Source organism: Astyanax mexicanus, chromosome 7, assembly GCF_023375975.1.
Source record: "Astyanax mexicanus isolate ESR-SI-001 chromosome 7, AstMex3_surface, whole genome shotgun sequence".
Lineage (NCBI taxonomy): Eukaryota > Metazoa > Chordata > Actinopteri > Characiformes > Acestrorhamphidae > Astyanax > Astyanax mexicanus.
This window is the reverse complement of record NC_064414.1, coordinates 43832465-43860432: the sequence shown is the minus strand read 5'-3', so window position 1 is coordinate 43860432 and position 27968 is coordinate 43832465. Positions and strand designations below refer to the sequence as shown.

The 27968-nt window shown below is 37.0% G+C and overlaps 3 protein-coding genes across 4 annotated transcripts in view; 2 read left to right on the top strand and 1 right to left on the bottom strand.

The window, feature by feature from the left end:
• Positions 1 to 179: 179 nt before the first annotated feature.
• cog2 (component of oligomeric golgi complex 2) lies at positions 180 to 16367 on the top strand. Its single transcript, XM_007256069.4, has 18 exons — positions 180 to 400; positions 2075 to 2236; positions 2380 to 2445; positions 2728 to 2808; positions 3029 to 3132; positions 3356 to 3464; positions 3953 to 4132; positions 4374 to 4498; positions 5063 to 5189; positions 5760 to 5899; positions 9300 to 9361; positions 9510 to 9661; positions 10449 to 10631; positions 11437 to 11509; positions 11610 to 11752; positions 12984 to 13123; positions 13407 to 13587; positions 15510 to 16367. The coding sequence occupies exons 1-18, from the start codon at positions 341 to 343 to the stop codon at positions 15615 to 15617; spliced, it is 2196 nt and encodes a 731-aa protein (XP_007256131.3). The 5' UTR covers positions 180 to 340; the 3' UTR covers positions 15618 to 16367.
• Positions 16368 to 17712: 1345 nt separating this feature from the next.
• On the bottom strand, positions 17713 to 24863 carry agt (angiotensinogen). The gene is made up of 5 exons (XM_007256070.3): positions 24774 to 24863; positions 22217 to 23032; positions 21208 to 21481; positions 18612 to 18762; positions 17713 to 18476 (listed from the first exon to the last, which is right to left on the bottom strand). Exons 2-5 carry the CDS (start codon positions 22983 to 22985, stop codon positions 18300 to 18302), a joined length of 1371 nt encoding a protein of 456 aa, XP_007256132.3. The 5' UTR covers positions 22986 to 23032; positions 24774 to 24863; the 3' UTR covers positions 17713 to 18299.
• A 2121-nt stretch (positions 24864 to 26984) lies between these two features.
• The window catches only part of phactr2 (phosphatase and actin regulator 2), a 92562-nt gene continuing 91578 nt past the window's right edge, over positions 26985 to 27968 (top strand). For both annotated transcript variants that reach the window (XM_007256075.4, XM_007256071.4), the window contains exon 1: positions 26985 to 27132. In XM_007256075.4, the coding sequence (XP_007256137.1) occupies positions 26997 to 27132 (136 nt within the window). In that variant the 5' untranslated portion in view covers positions 26985 to 26996. The remainder of the gene's footprint in view (positions 27133 to 27968) is intronic.

Genomic DNA, 27968 nt, shown 5'->3' with positions numbered 1-27968 from the left:
AAGATTTCTATTGGTCCATTCATCATTAAATTTTGGTACAGTGTAAGAGACAGTTTGTGTGTGTTCAGTTTATTTTTTTAAACTAAAAATTGAGATACTTTGAACAGTGTCTGTATTCGCCTGCGGTGTGAGTGATGCTGGATGGAGCCCGGTGGGGGGCGCTGGAGGGATCTCTCCGCTTCAGCTCCACACTGACTGCTGCTCGTGCCATGTTTGCGGAAGTGTCTGTATGGAGCTGAAGAACATTAGACAGTGTAGTTTAGTGAATAATGGACTTTAATGCCGCAGAGTTTCAGCAATAAACAGCCGGACAGCAGCACTGCTGTGCTCAGACTCACTAATGATGAACCTGCCGAAGGGACCAGACTCTCTGTGCTTTAATAAAGACGAGTTTATGAAGGTACGTGTGATTTCTATTGACAAGTAACTAAACTAGCCTAGCTAACCTAGCTATAGCTTTAGCTAGATCAGTAGAGGAGCAGGGGGCGACTCATATTCTCTTTATTTTACACATTATATTAACATATAGGTTTATATCCGTATAGCGAATATATGAGAAACACAGATATGATGATTATTACAGTTTAAGACACGTAGGTTATTCACTGAATTAACTAGGTTAGCTAAGTTAGCTAGCGTTATAGCTAAATTACATAGGTTAGCTTACTAGCCTGCTAGCTCAAGATTTAGCTAGGGTTACCAAGCAACCCTAAAGTTGTTTAAGCTTTTTTTAGTCCATGTAAATGCTTTTTGCACGTTTTGCAATTTTGACATTTAACTATACGTTTTAGTTCTAACGTACCCTATCTACCAAACTACTGAAATTATGACATTTAATAGCTGGTAACGTTAACTTTAATCAGAGCTAGCCATTCATTCCTCAGAATATCTTCTTATAAGTCACAGTGAGCTAAGTTAGTAGTAAATTTACTAACCTAGCTAACTAACCCATAAATAACCCATATAATTCTGCACAATTAAGAAAGCTAACGTAGATAAGCTAGCATCTTGCATACCAGTCTGCTGAGAAAATGAAATTAGCTATCTTAGCTTAGATAGCATTTACGTTTAACTAGAAATGCACCAATGTGCGAATTCTAGGCCCATTCCCATATCTAATATCACACATGTAGGTAGGTTATCTATCTAAACAAACTGTTATTGTATAATCAGTTAGTTTTGTTGTTTGTAGGATGAAGTACGGTTAAAGAAACTACTGAGAAAATTATATTAATTAGCACCTGTAATTTAGCTAGCTAACTAACCGTATCAACTAATCTCTATCTTTTGATAAGTAGCGGCATTATTATCTTCTGTGGGATTAATAAAGGCTTATCTTATTTTATCTTATCTTATTTCTAGCTACCTATAAAGTTAATTCAGACTGTGTTTAGCCAACTAGCTAAATTAATAAACTGTAATTTTAATTAATTACTTTATTAAATTGTTATCCATTGAGTGGATAACAATTAAAGAAGCTATTTAGGTAACTGGCATTACCAAGCTACTAAGGAAATGGAATTTATTAGCACTTACCTTTAGCTTTAGCTGCCCAACGAGTCCTATTATCTTCTGACAAGTAGCTATGAAGTTGATTTAGTTGACTGCTCTCTACAGTGGCTTGCAAAAGTATTCATACCCTTGAACTTTTCCATATTTTGTCACCTTACAACCACAAACTTAGATATATATTTTATTGAGATAGACAAACACAATGTATTGCATAATTGTGAAGTGGGACAAAAATGATATATGGTTTTGAAAATGTAAAAAATCTAAAAAAAAAAAAAAAAAAAAAAACAGAATGATGTGCAAAAGTATTTATCCCTCTATACTAATGCTTAGTAGAGCCACCATTTGCTGCAATGACAACTGTAAGTGCTTTGGGGACTAAGGTTTTTGCCCATTCTTCTTTATAAAACAGCTCAAGCTCAGCCAAGTTGGATGGAGAGCATCTGTGAACAGCAATTTTCATGTCTTGCCACAAAAGCTCAGTGGTATCTAGGTCAGGACATTGACTGTGCCATTCTAACACATGAATATTCTTTGCTGACACATCTCTCTATTTCTGCAGGATGACTTTGATGTGGACAGATTTGTGGCCGAGTGCAGGAAACATGTGCAGCTGGAGCAGATGCGGGAGGACCTGGAGCAGTATTACAGGCTCCTCAAAACTGCTATGGTTGAGCTCATCAACAAAGACTATGCAGATTTTGTCAACTTGTCCACTAATCTTGTAAGTGATCTTGTAAAAGTTTAAGTTTTTTCCTCACATATTTGTCATTAGCCTACTTCAACATATAAATAGTGTTTTGTGATTTAGTGGTCATGATCTGTTTGGCTGAATGTGCCTCTAAACTGTTTTATTTGTTTTAATAGGTTGGAATGGATAAAGCCCTCAACCAGCTTTCTGTTCCGCTGGGCCAACTACGTGAAGAAGTGCTGGTAAACTCACTAAGATCATGACCTTATGGAATTATTCTTTTTGCCTTTAGTCTTCTGCATTTTAAGGATCAGCTTCCCAGACTCAAGGCTCAATGTGTGCTGAGGAAAATGTGCAGAAGTATGTAATATGCTATGATGTATATACAGTAGGTATATTCAGTCAGCTTGTACCATACATGTACTTATTGTCATAGCATGTAACATTCAGCACTTCACTGTCCCTTCTGTTAGCTGTCTAATGTTTTATATTGATGTTTTATTTGTCATTCTTCTTGTGAACAGAGTCTCAGGTCAGCAGTTAATGAAGTAATCCAAGCCATAGATACACAGTTGTCCAAACAAGATGACATTCAAAAGAAAAAGGTGAGTTTTAACTCTGTTTTAACTCATGGAGATATTTAAAATATTAAGGAATTAAGGAAGATGGTCACCTATTAAATTTTGGTAGGGTTTTGATTGAAGAAGCCTGTATATTTAAAGACCTTAGAGTTTAATTGATCTCGCTGCTTGTGGGTGTGCCTGTATGGTTCCTAAATCATAAATCTTATGTCTTTTACGCTCTGTCTCTTGTGCTTTAAATCAGATCAGTGTATTGAGACTCATACATGTCGTTCGGTCGGTGGAGAAGATTGAGAAAATCCTACACTCTCAAAACGCCAAAGACACAACATCTCTAGAATCTAGCAGGTACTATAAATTTATTATGTAATATACCCCAGCTGCAAATGTATATGATGCACATGGCTTGCCATATTACATAATGCTTATTCTGGAATTGTGTTCTATATATTATACTTTTAATCTTAGGTACAGTAGTGTTGACCTCAGTTTAGGGAGCAGTTTAAAGTTCCACCTTAATGAAATATTTGAGTGTTCTGTCTATTTATCTTTGCTGTCTTTTCATTTAAAGTCCTTTACTAGCTGGTCAGATTCTCGAGCGGATTGCCACTGAGTTTAACCAGCTGCAGTTTCATGCGGTCCAGAGCAAAGGGATGCCACTGCTGGACAAAGTGCGACCGGTGAGCTTTCCATTCACAACAGCATTGCTTCACTCACTCAAAAGAGCTCATTTCAAACAGAGATTAGCACTTATTTATTATTATATTGATATACTATATGCTTATTTAAGCTTGGTTTTTATTCTTCATTTAAAAATTATAGAGGGATTGAGGTATAAAATATGCACATAAAAGTGAATAAAAGTTTTGAAATTGAAATGTAATTAAACCATATTGTGAGGGAAAATATATATTTAAATTTATATTAATATATAATAATTAAATAATACAATTTGTAAAGAACACAAAATATATTTTTTTTACAGTAATTTATCATCACCTAAATATACAAAAAATAGAATTTGAAAGAATGGTCAACTATGAACAGCTGTCAGATCAGCTCTTTTAAAGTACTTATCGTATGATACTGCTAGAATTCCTCAAATATCATCATACATAACTATAAAAAAAAAATTAAATCTAATTGAAAGTGATTTTCTGTTTTGCAGAGGATTGCTGGCATTACTGCTATGCTCCAGCAGTCTTTAGAGGGTCTACTAATCCAGGGTCTGCAGACATCCAACGTGGACATTGTGCGGCACTGCCTCCGCACATACGCTACCATCGACAAGACTAGAGACGCAGAGGCACTGGTGGGACAAGTCTTAGTTAAGCCTTACATGGATCAGGTATCTTTCTTTCTTGCACGCTAAATAATGTACTTCCATTATCTGTCTGTATGCTTACAAATCATCAAATATTACTTTTGGACGAATCTAAACATCAGCTCAGGTCTTTTTAGTCAATAAGTCAGGTCAGGTCAATTAGTCAGTTATTAATATAAATGCAGTATTATAGTGTATTCATTTCTACTGTCACTGATTTACACAGCTGATGGATCTTACTGACTCAAGACATTTATTTTAATAGGTTATAACTGAGCAGTTTGTGAAGTCCAGCCCTAATGGTCTTCAGCTGATGTATGCAAAGCTGCTGGAATTTGTGCCTCATCATTGCCGACTGCTCCGAGAGGTCACAGGAGGGACTATTTCCAGGTCAATAGTTTTTCTTATGCATCACTGTGAAACACTTTAAATAGTACTGGAAAAGGGATCTTTGACTATACATTCTTTATAGGACTACCTATAAATTGTACTAATATAGAATCATGTGGTGCTCCTTAAAATGGATACATTTGTTTCTACTTTATATGTAATAAACAAATTATTAACTTGGGCTTTAGGGGTTTAAGCATCCAAATGCTTATTTGAGTTGTTGTGCTTCAATAAAGGACCAAATTTATTAAACCTTTAATAAAGAACTAATAATAAACCCTTTAAATACTGGTTTTAGTGTAACTGGCATGTTATTAGTATAGAACAACTATGTCAAACTCTTCTATGAAACCAGTTGGAACTAGTTCCTTACTTTTTCCTCTGTAAAGTTGATCTAATGTTTATTTAGTTTGGGTGTGTTTGTTGAACCAGGTGTAACTTCTACAGGCTTCTAGCAGAGCTTTTGAAAGATAGCTGTTTTACTGTAAATTTGAAAAGGATTATAGATACTAGATCTGTAACACTGTTCATTCTTTGTTTTTTGTTTTTTATATTTGCTCACAGTGACAAAGCTGACATCGTGCCAGGTTACGACTTCCTGGTTAACTCGGTCTGGCCTGAGATCATTAAAGGTGTTGAGGGGCGGATTCCCTTCCTTTTCAACCCTGGCAACCCTGATGCTTTTTATGAGGTTTGAATACACTCATACAAAATTATACTTGGATATGACTTTTTAACTGATTAGTCAGTTAAACCTTTGCAGCATAGATCTTGTCTTCTAAAAATAACACAGCTGTAAATGTTTAAATAGCTGAAACACAAGTGAGTACACTTTGCAACGAACATGTCCAAATTGTGCCTTATTGTGTTATTGTCCCTCTCTTGTGTCACGTGACACGTTAGAATGCTGTAGGACTGTAAAATTTGGTGTTTTGAGTAAGATTCTCTTATACTGACTACTAGATATTTAACATGACACCTCATGGCAAATAACTCTCTGAGGATGTGAGAAATAAAATAGTTTTTCTCCACTATGATGGCCTGGGCTATAAGATTGATAACTCCCTGAAACTAATCTAAAGCAAGGTGTCCAAAGCCATAGAGCAGTTTTCCTGAAACCTAAATCCAAGTTTAATTTCTATATATTTTTTTCACATAAAAACTTGCTGAAATGTGAGGGGTGTGTTCTTTTTGTTGGATGTTATACACACTCACTTCATTAGAATGTACTATAATTAATTGTGTCTTCTAATCCTTTTAGAGATACTGCATTAGCATGGACTTTGTACGGAAGTTTGAAAGACAGTGTGGTTCTCAGGCTAGTGTGAAGAGGCTCCGAGCACACGCCTCCTACCAAAGCTTCCACAACAAATGGAACCTCCCTGTCTACTTTCAGCTACGGTGAGTGACTGAGTGTGCAAACTGCAGATCTTAGTGTGTGTTTATTTATGCTTGTTTGCTTTGGTTAAAAAAAGTGAGTTCTAGTGCAATTCCTCAGATAATGTGAATTATTAGAGTAAGTATGAGCACTGCCTTTAAATCCGCACAACAATCTGTTCAGTAACAATGTTGCCAAAGCATATAAACATCAGTGCGGAAAATATTTGTGACATTCATCAATGATAAAATTAACATTCACTTGACTGCAGGACAGTAGAAGATGTTTCAGTTCAGACCTGACCCCTAGTGGACATACACTATATCTCCATATGTTTGTGGATACCCTTTAAAATAAATGCATTTACCTACTTTAAAGTGTACCTGTTGCTGACACAGTCTGTCTACATCAGCTTTTATGATAACCCATTCTAGGTATTATTACATTGCATGGCATTGACAGTCCACCTAATTATGTAGGCCACTGCAGGATTTATTATTTAATTACAGTCATTGGTTTATACTTATTACAGCACATCTGATCCAACCAATCAACTAAAAACTAACTGATCAACTAACTAACTAACTGCCCTCACTGAGGCAAGCTGTGTGTGATACAGCAGGAAAACAAGCAGGACTGTGTTACTCCAAATCCACAGAGCCAACACAGCTAACTGAGGCACCAATAAAACACTTAACATAAAAAGGCTTAATGTGGGTTTTATTTCCACTGAAACCTTTTATAAGGAAAAATCTTAAAGTGGATAAATGTACTACAACAACAAGCCAGAAACACCAAACTTCTCATTTATTTCACTGCATAATAAAATTCACAAGATAACCATACCACAATAACCCACATTACTTACCCGCTGTAAAATCCAGAGAGGCACGGGTGTAAACAGGCTGGTTGAGTGGATCTTCAACAACACAGCAAATGAGGTATTTTGAGTTTAATGCAGTCGTTGGTCTGTCAGTATAACCAAGGTTGTTGACCAGTATAATTAGAGCTCATATTGATGAAGTAGCATGTTGAACAGCCTAGAATCTGCTTCTCTAATTAAACACACTCATACCAATCATCTCAGAAGACAGAGGCAGTTTACTGCACTGTAGCATTAGCTAAAAGCTAGCTTTTTTCTTAAATGATCTTGTAATTGTGAGGATTCAGTGTTGTTTAGGAGGAAAATGTACACAGGGTTCTGAACACATTTATTTACAACAGAATGTGATAGAGATGAGTTTTTAAAGGCACCATTCATTTGGCCATATACAAAAGCCGCTTAGACACAGAACCCCAAATATGAGCATATGAGGACTACAGAATGATTCATGACTGCAGTTGTCTATTACAGTAACACACAGGAGTTCACTGGGCTCTTCAGCTCCACCCATTCTTTCACTAGTGTCAGTAAAGGCAGACTGTATGGACTGATGTTTAATCCTGATATATTAGTGGTAATAGGACAGAATGGAAGACCTGAATTTAATAATTAAGAAAGTGTTCAAACAATTTTGTTCATATAATTCATTTTACTGCAGTAGTCAAGCATTATGTAAAGACTCTACTCTTCTGGACTATAATATATGCATAATCAATGTTCGTTTAAAGTACTATTAGGTTGTCTAGAAGTATTGATCTAATTTTTAAGCATTTTACTGCTTAAAAAAAAAAAAACTAAACCATCCATAATTTGCCTATATTATTTCAAATTAACAACCAAGGCATAATTCACAATTTGAAACTTGGATATGAAGTAATATTTCTGTGGCAAAAACATATTTTTCCGATAATTATGGGCATTTTTATGATACTCAGTATGTGCCACAATAGTTGGACAGACAAACAAAATACGCTAGTCGTGCCAGATTTGAACAAATCGTGTCAACTTATGTTTTATTATATGTATTTTATTATAATTTAATATAATTTAGTCATTATGTATTTTTGTATCATTTCTGCAGCACATTTGAATAAACTGGTTAGATAAAGCTTTTTATAATGAGAAATGCAGTTTGTTTGTCTTTGTTGTTTAAGTAAAATCCACAGTACCCTGATTGAAGCAGAACGGTGGTTGTCATGACTGATAAAATATTGTCATGTTGACAACTCGTATATCAGGTACTATATCTGATTAGTACTTTGCCTCTGAAAGATCCTGAAATATTTATGCAAAGGAATCACTGAGAGGGATCAATAATTGTGTGAGGTTTGGACAGTTTGTTCTCTGGTTTGTTTATTTTGAGCCTCCACTGGTTATAAAGTCCGTTCTACTGAACTCTCTGCTTCCTGTGTTTGGTTTTCAGATGTGATTAATTGTAGGTTTATGATGCAATAGTTTGTAGTTATTCTTTGAATAAGATTCTATACAGTAGTTAGTTCATGTTGTAGTTTTGTAATTTTGGTAATATTTATTTAGCCTTTAAACATAAACATGAGTAACTGGATTTTACTGGACATGCAATTTCAACATCTTTATTTGTCCTTTCATAATGTGGTGCATGATCTATTGCAAATATGTTACATTTAGCAAAGCTGGGATTGCATAATTTTTACTGAAGCGCTTCTGTACTGCATTCAATTAAACACAGTTTATAATGAAATATAGGTTATACTAATACTGTCCACAATATGGTCAAAAATATAATTTGTCTCTTACAATATTAACATTTACCACAATACAATAAAATACTGTTATATTGCCGAGTTTGATATGATGAGATGTCCTTAACAAATGTCCTCTACTGTTTTGTGCAACACTCTGCAATATAAAGATGTAACAAAGAACTCTTAAAAGAACTGTACTTTTAAGAGTTCAGCAGTTCCACATTTTTAAATGAGGTGTAAGGATGAACATGCCTTGTCCCGTATACAGACGTAGACGATATATAGATAGATAGATATAGATGATACAAAACCCTTTTTTCTGCAGTAAAATAACTTATTTACATTCTGAAAAGTTTGAGGGCTTTTAAAATCTCCTACAGGACACTTGGAGAAGATGCCTGTTTTCTCTCTACTCCACTTAATAATTACAGATCAGTAACAAGAATCAACCCAAATTCTGTATGTTTGAAAAAAGACGTAAATCTAGAAAACCATAACATATATAAAGGTTTGGAGGGCATGAAATGTTTGATTTTTATTCAGGGAAATACTGATTTTAGAAAAGTGCCAAATTTATGATTGTTATTCATTATATTTTTAAAGTTGCAGATTTACTTATGTTTAATAAAAATAAAAAAAAATCAATTACAATGAAAATTTTTAGTAATGCTGGCGTGTTAAGGGGTTAAATTGTTAAATATTTTATTAAAAGATTAAAAGGTTGTTCCTCTATGCTGTACATCTCTATTACAAAAATGGTTCTTTAATGGAACCAAACTCTGTTTATTGACCTGTTGGAGTGGATCTGTTCTTCAGGTATAAGGAGATTGCTGCATGTTTAGAAAACGCCATTACAGAAGGACTAGGAGCAGCTCCAGGTCAGTTGAGTCTTTCTTTATATAATAAATAAATTAATAAAAACAAATATTTAACAGCCTTATGCTAAATTAACACACAAATATTTACAGAAACGCTTGGTCTGATCATCTTTTTAATCTCTGTCTGTCTCTGTGTGTCTGTGTGTAGTGGGCAGCCGCTACCGTCTGCAGGTGACTGAGGTGTTATGGAGCTGTGTGTGTAGGTGTTGGGCGGAGCACATCTACCTGCCTCCGCTGGCTCATCGTTTCTGGAAGCTAACACTACAGCTTCTCTCCAGATATGCTGCGTTCCTCACTGAGGTACAGATATCCCTGTTGTCCTGCCTATAAAGCTTTTTGTGCTCCTATAGTAGGAAAGCATCACTGTTGCAGCTGGTTATAACTTTACAACTTCTGATGCAGCATCCTAAGATTAATTTGGGATCTATAAAGTATCTAGATATATTATATATATATATATATATAGCTAGCATTATTTTGGTTGTATCTAAACCAGATACAGCAGTAATTATCATGCCCACTGGATAACATCACATTTAGCTTGTCCAGCATGTAGTTCTGTGCAGTATGGGTGTAAATTTAAATCCAGAGCGTTTTTACTTTGGTCAAGTACTCATTAAGTCTGTGGGCCCTATTGTACACCCTGCACAATCTGCATCATGATGCTTTTTGCTATCTTACACCCCATCAACAGTCTAGGGATGCAGTCTAGTACATAGGGATGCGCTGCAGAGTACAAACCCGACCTTTAACTCAACAATAAAACAGAATATATAATAAAATAACATTACTGTTCCCTTAGTTTCCACCTGTTCTCATTTTTCCGCCCGTTCTCGGGCCCTCTATCTCCTTATAAGGGCGTTTTTTTCCCCCAGACGTGTCCCATTTCACTAGCTCGGGCAGCGGTAGTGTATTGTGCCACGACCCTGATAACACGGGTTTAATCCCGCGTTAATCCTAGGATTTTTTTTCCCCCTCTCTTTTCTTCTTGGGTTTACCTGCTTTGAGATCAACTGTTCTGCAATTGGGTTCAACATTTAATATTCATCATGTATTCCGTTTTTTATTTCTCTGCATGACCCTTTAGGTTCTAACAAAAACGCCGCCTCCTGAATCTACCAAAGACCCAGTGAGGCCACTGCCAAGCTCCGCCTCCTCCACATCAAGCCGCACCTCTCAAGATGCAGACAGTGAGAGCGGAGGACCCACAGCTCTCTCCACCAAACAGCTGGTCTTCATCGCAGCTGATGTGGACCATTTACAGGAGCAGGTACTGTAGGCCAGGCAGACTGTGCAGTAAACACTACTGAATAACACCAGCAGTGAAGTGTTGGTGGTAATTATTGTATAGTATTGCTTATATCGAAGGTGCAGCAGAAACTCTATTTATCTAAATATGTTGGAACATTTTTGTTGGTCTGCCAGGATAGATATCTCTTGTCTTTTTTATTTATTTATTTTTTTTAATTAAAGTCAACTTGATTGGACTTCTGATTTGAATGTCACCTGCTTTACTCTGATAGATTTTCTTACATATACATTGAACAGGTTTCCTAAAGCATGAATAAGTTATAATTTATATACATTATAAGTAAATGAAATCTAAAAATAAGTTGGTAACACTTTACATTAAGTGTTGATGAACTAACATGGCTGAATGTGTTAGTTACCATGAACAAGACATGAGGTAATACATTAGCTGATGTAAAGGGAAAGCCAATGATGCCTTTGTTAAGCATTATTAACATCTGTCAACCATTACTAAACACTTAATCAACTTAATAAATGCTTTACTTATAATCTACGTTCAATTACATTTCATGTGAATGTAACATTAATCAATGCTCTTTCATGTTTAATTAACATTACCTAAGCATTGTTTTAAGCAGTGTATTACCTCATGTCTTGTTCATGGTAACTAATGCTTTAATTCATGTAAGTTGTTACCAATGTTAAAGATCCATCTGTACATTTATGTCTAGTACCAGAAGACTCTATCACACCAGTAGTTGCTCATATTGTAAAAATAAATAATTATCCTGTTGACCAAAGTTTCTTTGCTTTTTCGCTTCCAGATTCCAGAAATCTCTGAGCTGATCCGAGAGAGACTTGAGGGAATAGGATTCAAAATCTTTGCTCTTGTTTCAGGTATAAATCAGGGTTTATCTGAGTTACCAGGGTTTAACTTATTACACTATGACCCTACTGGAGCTCTTTCTAACCCTTATTTTTTTATTTTGATTTCTAGATGCCTTGGAAGACTCCAAATCTGCCTTGTCTGGATGCATCCCAACACTGAGCAACAGAATGACTCAGCATCTGACGGAGAGGAGTGTCCGCTTCCTGAAGAATGCTTCAGAAGTCCCGCGACTTTATCGAAGGACCAACAAGGTCGGCTTCTTTTATAATACCCCATATAGAACAATTAGACCCTCAAGATCCATTCTCACGCATATATATTGTACTTAGATCCGCACATAATATTTCACAGTCATATGTACATGACTCTCATAATTAATGATAATTTCACAGCCCTAAAAGTGAACCCTGCTGGACTACAACATATGCAAAGTGAATGGCCACCAAATGATTCCTAATAGTTTTTGCAGTATGATTAATAATAACTAATTAATAAAGTTTGTGTTTAAGAAGTTAAAATATGGTTCACTATAGCACCAAAAAGGGGTTACACAAGTATTAATGATTCATTAATTCTTGTTAGTACTATATAGAACCAGTTTTTGCGTTTAGTATAGCTAATATGGAAAAAATGTCTTTTAAAAAAGCTTGAAATTTCAAGTCTTACCAACCAGGGTCGCACAATAACATATTAGGAATGTAATCTCAATTAGTTACTCATTGTGATTCATTTCAAGAACATTATCAACTCTGTGGGTTTGAGGTAGTTCTGCAAGGATTACCACAACAGCAACTGAAGCATGGCATTACTGGTGGGCATATCATGTAACCACAATGCTTCAGCACTGCACCAGCAAACTCTCTGCATTGAGTGTGGCTCAAATAATAACTACATTCACTATGCCTCAAACATGCCAAAAGTAGCTATATAAAATACTTCAGAAACATTTGTCACCTAAGTTTAATGTAAGCTATGGCTCAATTCAATGTTTCATGGCCGTTTTCTTCATAACAAGCCTAAAAATAGTACTAGTACACTAGTAGTTCCTCTCATTAGCTAGCTAGCCTGCTAACTTCCCCATGCCACCTTAAATGGTGCAACACCTTAAATGGTGCAACTACCTAAATGGAGAGGTTGTGGAACAGGAAAAAACACCTAATTTCACCTAATTTCTAAATTATTTGAGGTCTGAAAGATCTGCATTTTTTTGTTATTTCAGCCATTTCTCATTTTCTGCAAATAAATGCTCTAAATGACAATATATTTATTTGGAATTTGGGAGAAATGTTGACTGTAGTTTATAGAATAAAACAACAATGTTCATTTTACTCAAACATAAACCTATAAATAGCAAAATAGCAAAATCAGAAAAAAATCTGGTCTCTTAATTTTTTCCAGATCTGTATATCTGTATTGGGTTCTTATTACTAAGCTCATTGATTTGCTACTTGAAAACCTTGACTGACTATTTGTCCTCAACAGGAAGTGCCAACCAGAGCCTCGGCCTACATGGATAACGCTTTGCGGCCACTTCATCAGCTGGTCACTGACTCCACAGGGGTGGTGAAGGACTCCATCATCCAGCAGTGGCTACGTGTTACTCTTTCAGATTGCACCCACAGGTAGTGTGGATATACAGTACACTGCTCAAGGGAACACAAAATCAGTTAAACCTTGGGAGTATCTGCCCAGTTAGAAAGCATAAGTGAATGATGCTGAACTTGCTTTGGTGCACAGGAAAGATAACAGCAAAACAAATCCCCCCCAAAAAAGAGATTGGTTTTACAGGTGTCACCACAGACAAAGACTGTCTCCTTATCCTTATCTTATTTTACTAGTGTCCTTCTTACTATTGGTAGCATGATTCCTCATTCGTAGTTCAGTCCCTTCACTCTTTTTCCTCAGATACTTTGAGACCATATCTGATGTGCTGAGCTCCGTGAAAAAGATGGAGGAGAGTCTGAAGCGGTTGAAACAGGCGAGGAAAACAGCCACAACCAGCACAGCAGGAGCCAACACCGGCCCCTCTGATGACTCTAAGATCCGTCTGCAGCTGGCTCTGGATGTGGAGTATCTCGGAGAGCAGGTAGAACCTTAGCCATTACAACCATTAGCTACTGAATTTTAAACATTACAAAAGGAAGGGGGAGTGGCCTAAATAGTCAGAAGACATGTTTACTATCTAATATGCATTTTTAAAAAGATGATATTGGGCAATAAAAAGAGACTCAACAATTTGTTGGCAACATTTACATTTCATGGTGAATAAACAGAAAATGGCGTCTAAATTATTTCTAATATTTAGACATCTGCCCCTAGACTTTGGAACTCTCTCCCATTAGTGGTTAAACAAACCACTTCACTCTCCATATTCAAATCTAATCTGAAATCTTATCTCTTCCCACTTGCCTACAACCTCCCTCATGCTTTCAATGTCTGACTGCCATTGTACAGTGTTCACTCTGTAAATCACTCTCTTATCTCAGTCTGTTTGTTCTTCTATTTGATCTGTCCACATACTCTTGTATTTTTGTGTTATTGTTGCTCTTGTTGATTGTAGTGTGTTTTCTATGTACCCTGTACTGTAAGCGTCTTTGGGTTCTTGATAAAGCGCTATATAAAAATAAAGAATTATTATTATTATTAAATTATTTCACTCACCCACTTTTAGCTGGTTACCAGTTTTCCACAAGGGGGCGTGCATATTTCTAAGTATAAATAATATACTGTCTCCATGTCACATTTACCACCTTTTACCTTTTAAATGATAACCATTTTAAAGTAGGTTAAGTCAGAATTTAGTATCAATATCGTATTTTGTTTTGAAATACAGTATCAAATTTTGAAACAAAGTAATGATTTTTAATTGTTAGATTACATCCCACTAGATTAGAGCTTAGATTCTCTGCCCAAACCCGACCCAACCTCAGATCGGGTCGAGGTTATCCACCACATTCCTCGGGCCGGGTCAGGTCGGGCTCCAGAAAATAGTCCGAGATGTAGGCATCTGTTTTTTAATTATATTTTATTTTATATAAAGCTCTGGTGCGATAATCACAATGTTGCTCAGTAACCAATTATTATTGTTAACGAAAACTAACCAAATAACAAAAACTGAAAGTGAAAAAACATTTGTGTTAACTGAATCTAATAAAAACGATAATTAAAAGAAAAAACTTAAACTGTATTTTGTGTTTATAAAACTAACTAAAACAAACTGAAATTACTAATAGAATACCCTCATTTTCGTGTTTAATTTATTTATAAGCGCTGTTTTCACTCCCGGAGTTGTACAGCGGGCGGGGTTGTGCCGATTCTTTTCGCGAAGCGGAGTCGGATTCAGCACAACATTGGCAGCTTGCGGCACCTCGCGGTCCGTGGCGTTATATAGTTCTTGTTCACAAATAACGACAGAAAACACTGAGAAACTGCAGAATTATGTATGTGATTAGAATATGAGCAGGAGGGAGATAAAAGAGAAACAGGAGATACAGTGTGTGAGAACCTTTATTTGTGAGTAGCTCATACACCAGAACACGCAAATATATATCTCTCTCTCTCTTGTTTGTTTCTTAGATTGAGCTCTCTGATAAGATGTGTGAAAACTAATAAAAACTAACAAGCCCACACTAAAAACAAATTAAAACTTTCTGAAATGTAGGAGAAAAAATCAAAACAAAATAAAATTAAATTATAATGAAAAATGTTATCACGTAGCTCTGGGCGTACATGAACTCATGCACTTGTCTGCGTTTGACTTGCAGCACTGTTATCATATTTCGCTCATTCAAACAGCCGGAAAACAGCGAGTTTATGGGTCGGGTCGGGCTCATAATGACAGGTTATGGGTCAGGTCTGATTTTTTTGGGCCCGATCTAAGCTCTACACTAGAAGATAGAAGATAGTGTTTTTTTATACTATGACATTTTATTCAAATAATTACAATTTATTGCCTTGCTTATGGTATCACAGCCCTAGTATTCACTCTGCTACTGTTACTTTACACAGATTCAGAAGATGGGTCTTCAGCCAAGTGACATCCCCATGTTCTCCTCTCTGCTGGACTTGGTGCAAGAAGCAAGGGATCTGGCCACAGCAGAGCAAGCCGGTTCCTAGGAGTCACCTTCCGGGTTTCCTCATCCCACATGGACTCAGCAGACACATGCTCTAAGCAGTGAAGGGAGTAAAGGAAAAGGGCTGCCCTTATAGTACTTATGTTGCAATTCTCAGAACCCTGGTGGTCTAATTACAGTTATTAGGCTGAATCACAGCTGATCTGGGATTCCCAGCTGTAACCTTTTCCCGTGCAGTGAAGAAGCACACTACAAGAATGTGTCTACACACTCAGATCTTATTTATTCTGCAATCAGATCAGATAATATGTAACAAAAATGTTTAATATCAGAGTTAACACAGTGAGATTATATATAATCATGTGAATGTGAATTCTTAACAAGTTAGGATTCGAGAAGTGAGTGGGGTTTGTATGCTGTGTGTCATGTGTCACGGTTCATGTTGTTATGACCTGTCATGCACTCTTGCATTAAGCCATGAAATTAGTATGATGACTAATGACTCTGAAAACTGGTCTTATTTAAAAAAAAAAAATCGCTATTTCATGACCTAAGCTGACCTCAGCTTCTCTATCAGAATGAATCCATAAAACACCTCCGCCACAGTGCCTCCTCTGAGGCCTGCCAGGCAACATGAAGCCCAGAGCCCTGTAGAGCCTCGCGGGATTATATTGGCATTTTAAACACCATGGGAACATGGCCGTTATACTTTACATGTTGTTTTACTGGACAAGAATGGGACGTCTGTAACTTTTAACCATAGATTTGACAATAAAAAAAAGGTTTGGGATAATATGTTGCATGTTGCTTTTGTACTTATTTTAGCCTCTGTTACACACATTACCCAAAAGAGCTGTACAGTTCCAGTCAAACGTTTGGACACACCCCTTCTCAATCAGTGTTTTTTATTTCTTTTTATTAATTTATTTTATATTCTTTACATTGTAATTTTTCTATTGAAGACAAAGCCCTACAGGAACACTGTTAAACAAACTAGAATATGTTTTATCCTTTAGATTTTTGTAAGTAGCACATTTGTTTTTGAGGACAGACCTGCACTCTCTGTGTCTTCATGTGGGAGAGTCACCTGGAATAGTTTTCTCAGCATCTTGAAAGAAGGAGTTCCTGGAGGTCCTGATTATTAGTTACTGCTTTCCCTTTCCCGTTGTTTTCATGTCTTTAATTTTATTATATGATGCAGAAAATAAATTAAAGAAAGAAAAAGATTGTAGGAGAAGGTGTGTCCATATTTTGACTGGTACTGCATGTGTGAATATCCATATCAGTTGTACCAAACATTACCTAGATTTTAATTCAAAATTAATATATATATATATATATTGGGCCATTATTAGTTAACATAGTTTTAATTCTTCACAATGATATGATTTATGTTCATGAACAGAAAAATAATTTTCAGAAGTTCTGAAGAAACAGACATCCATTTTTGGGTATTTTACATTTTTGTGCCTTTTTATTGGTATAAATATAGGGTATCGACTGAAATTATGAAATATATTGTGATGTCAGTTTTACCTGGACTTAATTCTGCTAGCCCCGTAATACAAATGTCCGGCTGAGCTTATTTGTGAATAGAGGTAAATGTCTGGAGAATTCACAGTGGTCATGTTGTGCCTCCTGCATGTTGTGCCCAGTTCCTCAATATATATGCTAGTATGGGTTACATGTAGGAAAGGGAAGCTCACTATAATAAAGATAAAAAATAAGAATACTTAGATAGAAAATACTTAAGAGCAGAGGTGGGCATTTCCGTACCACTTAAAATAAGACTACCTTTATAAAGGGTTTATAATTGGTTTACAATTAGTTTATTAATGGTTACTAATTAGGTTGTAAATGCCTTAAAAATAATTAATAATCAGTTATAACACATACGTAGAAAGGGCAATAATATAGAAGGCTGTGGGTTCACTATTTGACAAACAACAGGTCATTGTTGCCCTTTCTATGTATGTGTATGTGTAATTGGGGCTGGATTTCTGCACTGTTTTGTCATGGCAATGTACACAGAAAAAAATGCACAAATTTATTCTGGCCCAGTATTTATCTTTTAAAGTAGTAGTGTAGTATGCTGTGTTGTTCTGTAAATCATTCAAAGCTAATCAATAACCAAAAACTAAATTCTAATCATTTATTGTGCAAAAAATAAGTAAATCCACCCTTTATTTATTTAATGTAAATCCTAAAAATACAGTAAGTAAAGAATATTGTCAGCAAAATGAAAAGCAACAGGAAAAACAAATTTGTTTGTTGACACGCCCTAATGAATGCATTCAGCTATTAATACTTGAGTTGCTGAATGCAAACAGATCCTCACAGCAATGCTCTGAAATCTAGTACAAGGCCTTTCTAGGAAAGTACAGTAGGATAAACTATTTTATACCCTTGGTTTTGGAAGAAACAATGAATGGACAGATGTCCCAATACTTTTGTCCCTATAGTGTATATTGTCGCTGTCCAACTTTCTTGTCAAAATTTCTTGGTGAATGGACCAATAGAAATTCTCCAAAATGGCCTGAATAAACACTTTTTACATTGACTTCCATTGAAAGTTAAGAATATTTTGTTTCTCTTCTGTAAATTTGCTTTTTTTGCTTTTGTTTTTCATTGAACAGCAACAATCTATTGTAATGAGTTTAAAGCAGATAAAAGAGCAGCTGTTGTTTGGTTTTCTCATAAATACACATTGTACCAGTGATGTTCTTTACACGGTCGGGTTCCTTATCTTTCCCAGCATGAGGATGGCGTTAGAGTTGCCCTCCACAATGGCAAAGAAGAAGGGTCTGTTAACAGTGAGTTTAAGGGGAGCTCTGTCATCCTGAGGCTTGCTCTGATCTTCTGACCCTTCTTCAGACATCTCAAACAGCACCTTATTGAACACCTGCAGAACATAGAAAGGTAATGTTTAAGCATTTTTCATTAATAGCACTTGTAGAGTTGTTTTAATGCTGATTATAGAGAACTAATTATTAGTTTCATTCTTCAGCAAAGAAGAGTTTATTTTTTTTATATATACCTTATCAACAGTGAAATTCTCTGTGCTGCTTAGTCTTTCAAAGCTGGCCTTAGACCCCAGCAGTTCTTTTTCAACATGCATGTCAGACAGCAGTGATCTCAGGTCTGTCACAGCCGTCAATGAGAATTTCGGCAGCGATAGTTCCAGGTATCTGAAACAAAAATTTTCACAAAAATACAGATTCAGACATACAGTCTTAAGCATTTTTAGTCATTTTTTAAAATAATTTGGCCCCAACTACCGGAGGGTGAAGACTAACACATGCTTCCTCTGATACATGTGAAGCCAGTTTTGTTAAACAAACAAATGCTAATGCTAATCCTAAGCATAGCTACCGTTACTATCTTAGCCCTGTACAGCTCATACCTTTCAGCTAAAACAAAACAGACACTTTGTGAAGAGGGAGTTAGTAAACTGATACCAGGCATGGTTATTATGCTTTATTTTATTAAATGTATTTGAGTAAAGCTTAAAAAAATGAACTTGAACCAGGTGTATGTCATTAAGCTGTCTGATGTGTCTGTGCAACACTATACTTTACTCTTTTCTTAAACATCCATGCAGGTTCTTGACAGTTGTATGTAATTTTGGATTTGCCTGTCTTACCAGCACATGAGTAGTTCCCATTTAAAAAAAATTCTTCCGTAGTTCCTTTTGAGCTGCTATTTCTTTAAAACAGCCTGTACTGTAGAAATTGCTTAAGCTTAATTTTATCATTTTAAAGCCAAACATTTTATGGGCACAGAGAAACCCTTGGTTGGCAATTTTTAGCACGAGATGTGAATAAATAAAGCTTTGATTTGATTCAAAAAACTATATTACTAGTATTATAGTATATTACTAGTATTATAGTATACTAGACTATATTACTTCATTACAGTGGTGAAATGCCTCTGCCCTGATTTTCTAATCACAGTCTGAGACAATCTGAACCTTTGCAAACTTATGAGCTTTTAATTGTATCTTCTGTTTGATTGGGACATTGACTGTGTTTCCTAATTTAAAAAAATCGGACAAAAGTGACCCGACCTTTGCAAAAGACTGTAAATGTTAATAGATCTGCTGTATCCACCAGAATTCTATGAAGAGATTGATCGGTCTCTGCTGCTGCACGTGTTTGAAGACAGAGCTTCATAGTGTGAGCATAACCTTTGAACTGTGTTAAGCAAATTTTAGTTCGACTGATTCTCCCTGTAATTCTTCAAAGCAGCGCCAATATTTAGAGTGAAAAATTTATGCTTACCATACAATAGACGACTCTGAAAAGACTCTGAAAAGACTTTTAATAGTCTAAAGACAAGTCACAGACTAAGATTTTGCAAAGACTGGTTATCTTGCAGGGCCACTATTTGCAAGACTATAACTAGATTCTTTCCAAGATTATTTATTATTATCATTATTATTTATTTTATATTATTAATACTCTCGCTCACTTCATAGCTCCCCCAGTTTCTCCTCCTATTGTACACTCCAGGAAAACTGTGGTTTCTAGTTGCTCTTCCATGTCCAGTTCCGCAAACGTTCCTGTGCTTGCCTTGTGGCTTCCTGTAACTCTCCTATTGGTTGTTGACATTGTTCGCATCACTATTTGCGTGAGCCAAGTGTTAAGACTTACAATAATATTAAATACATTTTATTTGAATGCCAGGACGAGAAAAAAATGACTTCAGGGTCCATGTACATTTTGACAGTTTGATTCTTGAACTGAATAGAGAGCTGAAGAAATGAAAAGACGGCTCGTTTTTTTTTCGTTTTTTGGTTTGAACACACGAAAACAGGAACAGGAATTCAGTCCGAATATTAGTTTTCTCCTTTGGGTCTACAAAACGAACTTACGGCTCATTATTTTGATTGTGAAATATGGGCGGGCTTTAATCGCGCCTCCTACCACATTGGTTAGTCTGAGAGATCACGTGTTCGCAGCCGCTACGTTCAGATATAATAAAAGCCCCAAATTGTCAGGTGTCAGTAATTATGATCGCAGGAATATTATCAGTGTCTAGATTTGCGAGCAAAGACTTTCTCCAGTCTGACTGAATTAATTCTGATTACAGAATCTGACTAAAGTGTTTGTACACGCTACTCATCTGTTACATATTTATATATATTTAACAGGAATGTACGCTGTAAAAGTAATAGAGCCCAAAATGATACACGTGTAGAGTACTACTGATTTTTCTCTGTACCTGGATATTTTGTTTGAATTCATTATATTATTACATTCATACATTTAAATGTAAATGTTCATCTTCTAGTAAGTTCGTTTTGTAGACCCAAAGGAGAAAACCAATGTTTGGACTGAATTCCCGTTTCCGTTTTCGTGTGTTCAAACCAAAAAACAAAAAACGAGCCGTTTTTTCATTTCTTCAGCTCTCTGTTCAATTCAAGAATCAATCTGTCAAAATGTACACGGACCCTTCAGTCCTACCCACCTTACACTGGACGGTATCATATTATATCATTCGAGATCGCAATTCGATTCTAGCAAGAATCTCATTACTTTATCCTGACTCTGGAAATTGGTCTGATACAGTAAAATAGCTTGAAAATCGTTTGGTGTAAAGTCAGCATAAAAGCAGGTGCGTAAGCTACTCACCGCTCCTTTAGCTCTTTATTCCATGTAGATATAACTTGTGTCAGCTGGTGATTTTCAATGTCCTGCAGTTTGGCTCCCTCGTGGGGCAGAACCAGCAGCATGTAGGTCCGCTTGCTGAGGGTGAGTTTGACTACAGAGCACTTCCTTCCAGGGTCATTAAGGTGCATATAGTTGCCGGTGTGCGTCATTAGAGGTACTTTCACTGTGGAATACTCATCAACTTTAAAGTCTTGCATAGTGGTCTTCTCTGGCTTGAAAGCTGTATTCCAGTTGCCTGTAAGGAACAGAACATTTTTTTAAGTGACAGATGGCAGGTTTAAGTTAATTTGTCAGTACTTAATAAAGCATTCAGCATCTTTTATCACACATAGTATCAGTTTACTGCTCTCATAAACTGTCGTATCTTTTTCCAGCTAGAAGATACAAGCTGTACAGGGCAAGGATAGTAATGTTAGCTGAGCTAAACTAGCCTTAGCGGTTGTTTGTTTACCAAAAGTATGGCAGCAAATCACTATGTAAATTTCCCTCATATTTGACTTGAGAAGCAATGCTGAGGTAAATCTATAACTGGAATAACCTTTGTTCAAGCTAATTTAAATTTAAAATACTGTAGTACTGTTGAGTGAGATGAGTGTATTGGGCTTTGTTAGTTTGTCTGCTGGTTTATTTAAAAGGTTAATTGTTCAATAAATACTGTAGTAAGTTGTTTTGTATGTTTTGTAATAGCTTTTCCTTGAAAAAGAAAGAGAAGAGTAAATATATTTAGGGTCGGTTTCCTGCTCAGAGTTAAGCCTTGTCATAGACTATATTTGCTTTTCAGTGAAAAATCTCAATTTAACATGTCTTGTAGCGCAAAACTAGGCCTCAACCCTAGATAGTCTGGATTTATTATATTCAGTTTTGGTTTTAAGCAAAAATGTATTTTCGGTGCATCTCCCAAGCTAACAATTTTTGGTTAGTAGAAAGTTTTCTTAATGTTACAATTAGTGTTCAATCTGTACAAACAAACCTTTGAAGCATACAGAGCTTGCAAACAGCAGGTTGGATGACTGGTTGATGTTTGTGAAGAGGTTCTCGACCTTGCTGTCTGATGTTTTCTGGATGAAGGAGTTGACCTGTGCCTCAGCCTCTTTGGGCTTGGAGAAGTCCACCGCTCGAACGAATGAAGCATCTGAGAAGTCCTGCATGCCGAGCATAAAGTCTTTGGAGAGGTCTGCATCACTTTTCACAAAGGTCCAAACCACAGTTCTGAGCTCATCCTGAGGGCCCTCTATCAGCGAGTTGATGGCCTGAAGTGTGCGTAGAACTGTGTGGCCATCCATGAGGTATACACAGTCATCTCGCCCAGAGTCCTGGTTTAGTCCCAGCAACTGCTGATAGGGAACGGCCGTTTTCTTTGACGCCCCGAGGTACAGAGTCACCAGGGCACCAAAAGCATTGTATGGAGACAGCAGGACGTTGCCGTTCTTCTGATTGCTACTGAGGGTCAGATACATCCTCAGGCCCAGAGAGTTTTGCAGCTCCGCCAGCACACCTGTCCGAAGAGTGAGGTTCTTCAGGGCCTCTGGGCCAGTACCAGGTCGAGGGTCCGGCTGAATGCTGTCTTGGACAGGAGTCAGAGGATGCATGGTCTCTAAAGGTTTAGGGTCCTTACTTTGGATGACCTCGCAGCTAATGTTTTCTGAGCTGAAGAGGTAGAAGGGGTGGACGTAGACTCGGTTGGCCCATCCCATTGTGAAGCAGGAGAGCATTAGAAGAGGCAGGAACATTGTGTTCATCTTCGCTCGTCGTTTTGACAAAACCTGCAGAGTTCACCTGAGTTCACCTAAAGGGCCATTAACAAAACAGAGGTGTTATATATTTAATTGTGAAAGGAGCAAAGCTGTTTCATGAGATCCCTGCTCCATAGTTTCTACTCCACTATACTCAATTCTACTCTACACTCCAACTTTACTCTCTTTCCATATGGCAAATTTGGTACCCGGTACCTGGAAATGGGTACTTTTCAGTACCTTCTCACTTGTGGTTCCAAATGAGCTGCAAATACAATGTGATGATAGATAAATACTACAAAGGACTTATTGGCCAGAGAGATTCATAAGTCTAAACAATGCTAAAAGCCAGAAACTAAGAATCTAGATCCTAATCCCTTCCACAGTTCCTATTAGCTATCCCCAAGCCATTGACTGCAGACAAGATCTTAGTAGGTTCAGTTTCTGAATCAGTTTTTCAGATTTTGATTTTTATAGGGATAATAGAAATAAGTTGAGTGAAATGAACATTGTTGTTTTATTATATTAACCACGGACAACATGATACATTTTAAGAGATCAGAAATCAATATTTGGTGGAATAACCCTGTTTTTTAATCACAGTTTTCATGCATCTTGGCATGTTCTCCTCCACTAGTCTTACACTCTGCTTTTGGATAATTTTATGCCACTCCTGGTGCAAAAAATCAAGACGTTCAGCTTCCCTTTGATTATATTCCAGAGGTTTTAAATTTGGTAAAATCAAAGAAACTTATAACTTTTAAGTTTCTTCTTCTTTTTTCCAGAGCTGTATATATGGAACAGTCTAAGAAGGCTTTGTAGTGATGCTGTCCACAACCATCTAGTGGTGACAAAGCAGCATGAAAAATTGTGTTACATTTTCAAACAAACTCAGCACAGGAAGCTTTGTATTCTGCCTTTTTAGCCCATATTTTATGGTGCTGTTGTCTGTTTAGAGTTGAGTAGTGTACCATGCCATAGAAAAGTGCCACAACAGTCTGTGCAAAGGTTAAGATGCAGGCATCACTCCCATTCAAATGCACAAACACACACACACAATTACACTGTACAGACCAGTTCAATCTGCCTGATGTCTGTAGAGGTGTGTGTGTGTGTTGGTGAACTGTGTTTGAGGGCAGTGACCTCGCCGAGTGGGAGTAAAGCCTCACAACACACATCAACTCAGAGCAAAGAGTAAACAACCAAAAGGGCAACCATGACTCCTACAATAGTTTAAAAGCTATGTTGACTGAAGTGAAATCTCAAGCTCTTTACTGGAAAACTGAGTTATGAAGAAAGGGTACTAGTACAGATAAATTAAATTATAAATGTTTTTTTTTTATTGGTAAAATGGTCATTTACAGAAGTTACAAAATTTACAGAAGTGGGGTATAAAATACCCTTGGTTTTAGGAGAAACAATGTCCCGATACTTTTGTATATGTACAGATCTGGAAAAATAGTTTTTTTATTTTAACAAATTGAAAGCATTTTGTTAATATACAATATACAAAGTTAGTTTATAGACCACCAGCATAAAATGTGTATTTGTGTAAGTCTGATTGTATAGCTGGCCTATCAGCTGGCCCAAACTGGCTTACCATCATAATGAGTTTCTCTAAGCTGTCCTGTTAGTCTAGTTTAGCTGGAGATTAAACAGATAAACCACTGTTATCATCTCAGATCGTCAATAAATTCACTAAACACCATAAATTCTTAGCTTAGAGCTTCTAAAACTATTACCTAATTAAATAAGCTAGTCTTAGTCCAAATGGATCAGTAGGGTTTTACTCACCTTGAGATCTGCAGCAAGTCCTGCAGCTGTAATGAGGGGCTCTGAGAGCTGCTGTGAGTTTTAAATTTGTGATGTAATACTAATGGGTCCCGTTAGTTACTCATTAACCTCAGTATTGAGACACTGATATTCCTGGTGCTTAGGTTTAAAATGGCTTTTGTACCTGTGTGCTGAAAAACAAACAGGAAGACCACTCAGCTTTTTGCATCAAAGCTGAGTGTTTACCTGGAGTGTGACGTTAGGGCTGGTGAGGAGAGAACAGAGTGACATAGGATGCTGAAAGTAAAGTGCAGTAATAGGGTGAATCATGTTCAGTTTTAGGAATTTGTTATTTCCCAAGCTGATGAGTCGCTGTTCCTGTAGTGTTTTAACACTCATTTCAATTCAGTTATTGGAGACATGGCGTTTCTGCACTGTGCCTATGGGACCCCGCAGGTCCCAGTGGTGTATAATGACATTGCACTTGGTTTGTATTTGGTTGGTAAGCGCTGAATCGTTGCTAGGTTACCTGTATGTGGCGGAGTAAGTAATACATGGAGAGCTTTGGTTACAGTGCATTACCAGCAAATAATATCACTCATAAAACGCCTCTCAGCCAATCACATTGCAGGGTCGGAAATGTGCCTTACAGTGCGAAAAATGCAGTACTTCCCAACAGGTGCAGCTTTACAGAAAACTGTTCCTGTGCAAAACTTCCCCCAGAGCAAGAGGTCTACTATTGTGTCCCAGAAATTTTGCCATGTCCCATGGAAGCAAAGGAACATGGCACTGACCTGCGTGATGTGTATATGCATGTGGTGAATCCTGCATTGAATGTAGAAGTGATTTCTGCCATCCTCACCCTCACACAAGATACCTCTAAATTCTCACCTTACAACTTATATACTGAATGCATTCCCAACCTGTCCCCTGAGGTAACACTTTATTCCTGCTATCCCATGACTTTTGGCATTCCAGTGTAGTCTATATTCTTCCAAATCCCTGCCTTGTACCCCTGAATGTGTACTAGTTGTGGCGTAAGGTTTAAAGAATCAAGAAGCAAGTGGTCAAAAGTTTCTGTCCTTTGGACCAGTAAATTGTGGAGGTGGAGGATCAGTGTTTCTCCTCCTTTTCACTTCATTTACTTCAACATACTTGATTTTGGGTTGTAAAATTGTAAAATTGTTACTTTGCCAAGATCACTTTACTGGGGATTTAATGGTTGTCAGAATACGACGCCTTTTTCAGTGCACACCAGTCATGCAACAGAGTGAGCATAACAGATTACAACAGGTACAGGAATCAAAAGCACAACCCATACTGTGCATGTAATGTGCATGTGAGGGGGAGTCGGATATCGGCACAACACAAAAACATTCTTTTTCTTCTTCTATTGTTTAGTAGGTGATTGTTTAGTAGAATGCCTCAACTTGCTGTAAGTTGTCTGGGAGTCCTAAAACTTTTTCAGACCGCAAACAAACAGGACCATGGTTTATTTGATTCTAACACTTGAGAACACTTCATTTGGTCGGAGCTAATCTATGGTAATTTCTTGGCCTGGACCAGGGTTCATATCAACTTTCACACCAGCTATTTTTATTTGAACCAAATTAGAGAGGTGTGAAAGCACCCTTTAGAGAGTGTAGAGTAATCTTGATGTTGTGCAACAAATGCAGATTCTCTTGCACTTTTGAGAAAGCATGAAAGCTTTTGTGAAAAGAAACTGAAGGCCTTGCACAAGCACATAGTTACTCATAGCAAAAGTCAGCGACACTCATGTCAGCGTCATCTGTTTGTTTTGTTTTGTTTTGATCTCACAATCGAACCTAACCTGTCAGACTAGGAATGACATAGGTGTCAACTCTACAGTTCTAAAGTTCAGGAGGATTGTTTGAGTATTGTTTAAAAGGTGCAACAAACAAGATTAACCTCATAAGAATTACATTATCTGTCCATCATTCTGATTCACCAAAACCATTCGTGAAATATTGATGCAATGCAGGTCATTTTGTGGAGTTTTTTTTTCACACTCTACCCCTCCCTACACAACTGGACTTCCTGTAGTTCCCTGTGGGTGGCTGCTTGCTTGCACCTCGAGTGAAATGTGCCACAAAGTGCAATACACTTCCCTCTGTCTCTCTCTCTCTCTCTCTCTCTTTGAAACACACACACACACACACACACTCACACGTCTTTCACCTGTTCTGTGGCTTTAGATCAGTGTGCAGCTCACTGAGCTTCTGCATGATGAGCAGTGAAGACAGTTTTCCTGATGTTCAGCCTTCATCTGCAGGACGGCCCTGTTACAGATGGCGCTCTCAGAGTGATGCTTCTGGCTTCACATCCAGGATCCTGGGGAGATTAAGAGCAGCGTGCTCAGGTAGGGTGGCCTTCAGACTGTCGTATAGTTGCAACATGTCATTTACAGTATCCTTTTATACAGTTGTATGCACATGCAGGTGACAGGATGGCTAGTAAATCTAGTAATTTGGTGAAATATGACAGTATGATAGATGCAGATTCTGTACCCCAAAACTTTATTTCGACAGTGGTTTTCTAACAAAAAAAGTGGTTTAGTTTACAGAACCAGGTCAATAAGCAGTTGCATCCCTAAAGGCTTCTTTTCTATGATGGAGAACCTCTTGCCAGCGGTTCACTGTGATTTCTGCTAGAGTTTTTCGTCTGTTTAAATCGTCATGGTCACAATCATTACCACTCACTGCACTGTCCACTGTGTATGATGAGGAACGTCTTGTAAATGGTTCTATGTCGAACCACAAAAGGGCAACTGTTATTACAAGGCATAGAACCCTTTGTTGGTACTGTAAATAAATAGAATTTTGACTGGGTACAATTGGTTATATAGCGTATATATATAAATTACTGTATAGACAGTTGACAGTGCATTAGCTACCATTAAAACCCCTTTGTTGGTTCTGTAAATAAAGAATTGTATTAGGTGCAGTTGTGTATATAATGTTTGTAGTTGATTGGACAGGTATCTAGTATATTGGCAATTCAATTTATCGACAGTTGACAGTGTTTCAGCTACTCTTGAATGTATTTAATAAATATCAAATAAACAACAAGCACAGTCCACAGGGAGCCATACATAACTTAAGGAAAATAGCACAATATAGACATTCCAGTTCTAAATTAGAGTACATTTTATTTCACAACACCCTTAATGACCATGGCGGTGGCTGTATATACAAA

What these genes read in the sequence shown, in the direction of transcription:
- cog2 (XM_007256069.4), top strand. Translation starts at nt 341, where the DNA reads ATGATGAACCTGCCGAAGGGACCAGACTCTCTGTGCTTTAATAAAGAC. An exon ending in TGCTGGACAAAGTGCGACCG is followed by an intron (nt 3,465 to 3,952) that starts GTGAGCTTTCCA and finishes TCTGTTTTGCAG; the next exon opens with AGGATTGCTGGCATTACTGC. An exon ending in TGGAGTATCTCGGAGAGCAG is followed by an intron (nt 13,588 to 15,509) that starts GTAGAACCTTAG and finishes TACTTTACACAG; the next exon opens with ATTCAGAAGATGGGTCTTCA.
- agt (XM_007256070.3), bottom strand. Translation starts at nt 22,985, where the DNA reads ATGAACACAATGTTCCTGCCTCTTCTAATGCTCTCCTGCTTCACAATG. An exon ending in AAGCTCTGTATGCTTCAAAG is followed by an intron (nt 21,482 to 22,216) that starts GTTTGTTTGTAC and finishes TGTTCCTTACAG; the next exon opens with GCAACTGGAATACAGCTTTC. An exon ending in AATAAAGAGCTAAAGGAGCG is followed by an intron (nt 18,763 to 21,207) that starts GTGAGTAGCTTA and finishes TTTTTGTTTCAG; the next exon opens with ATACCTGGAACTATCGCTGC.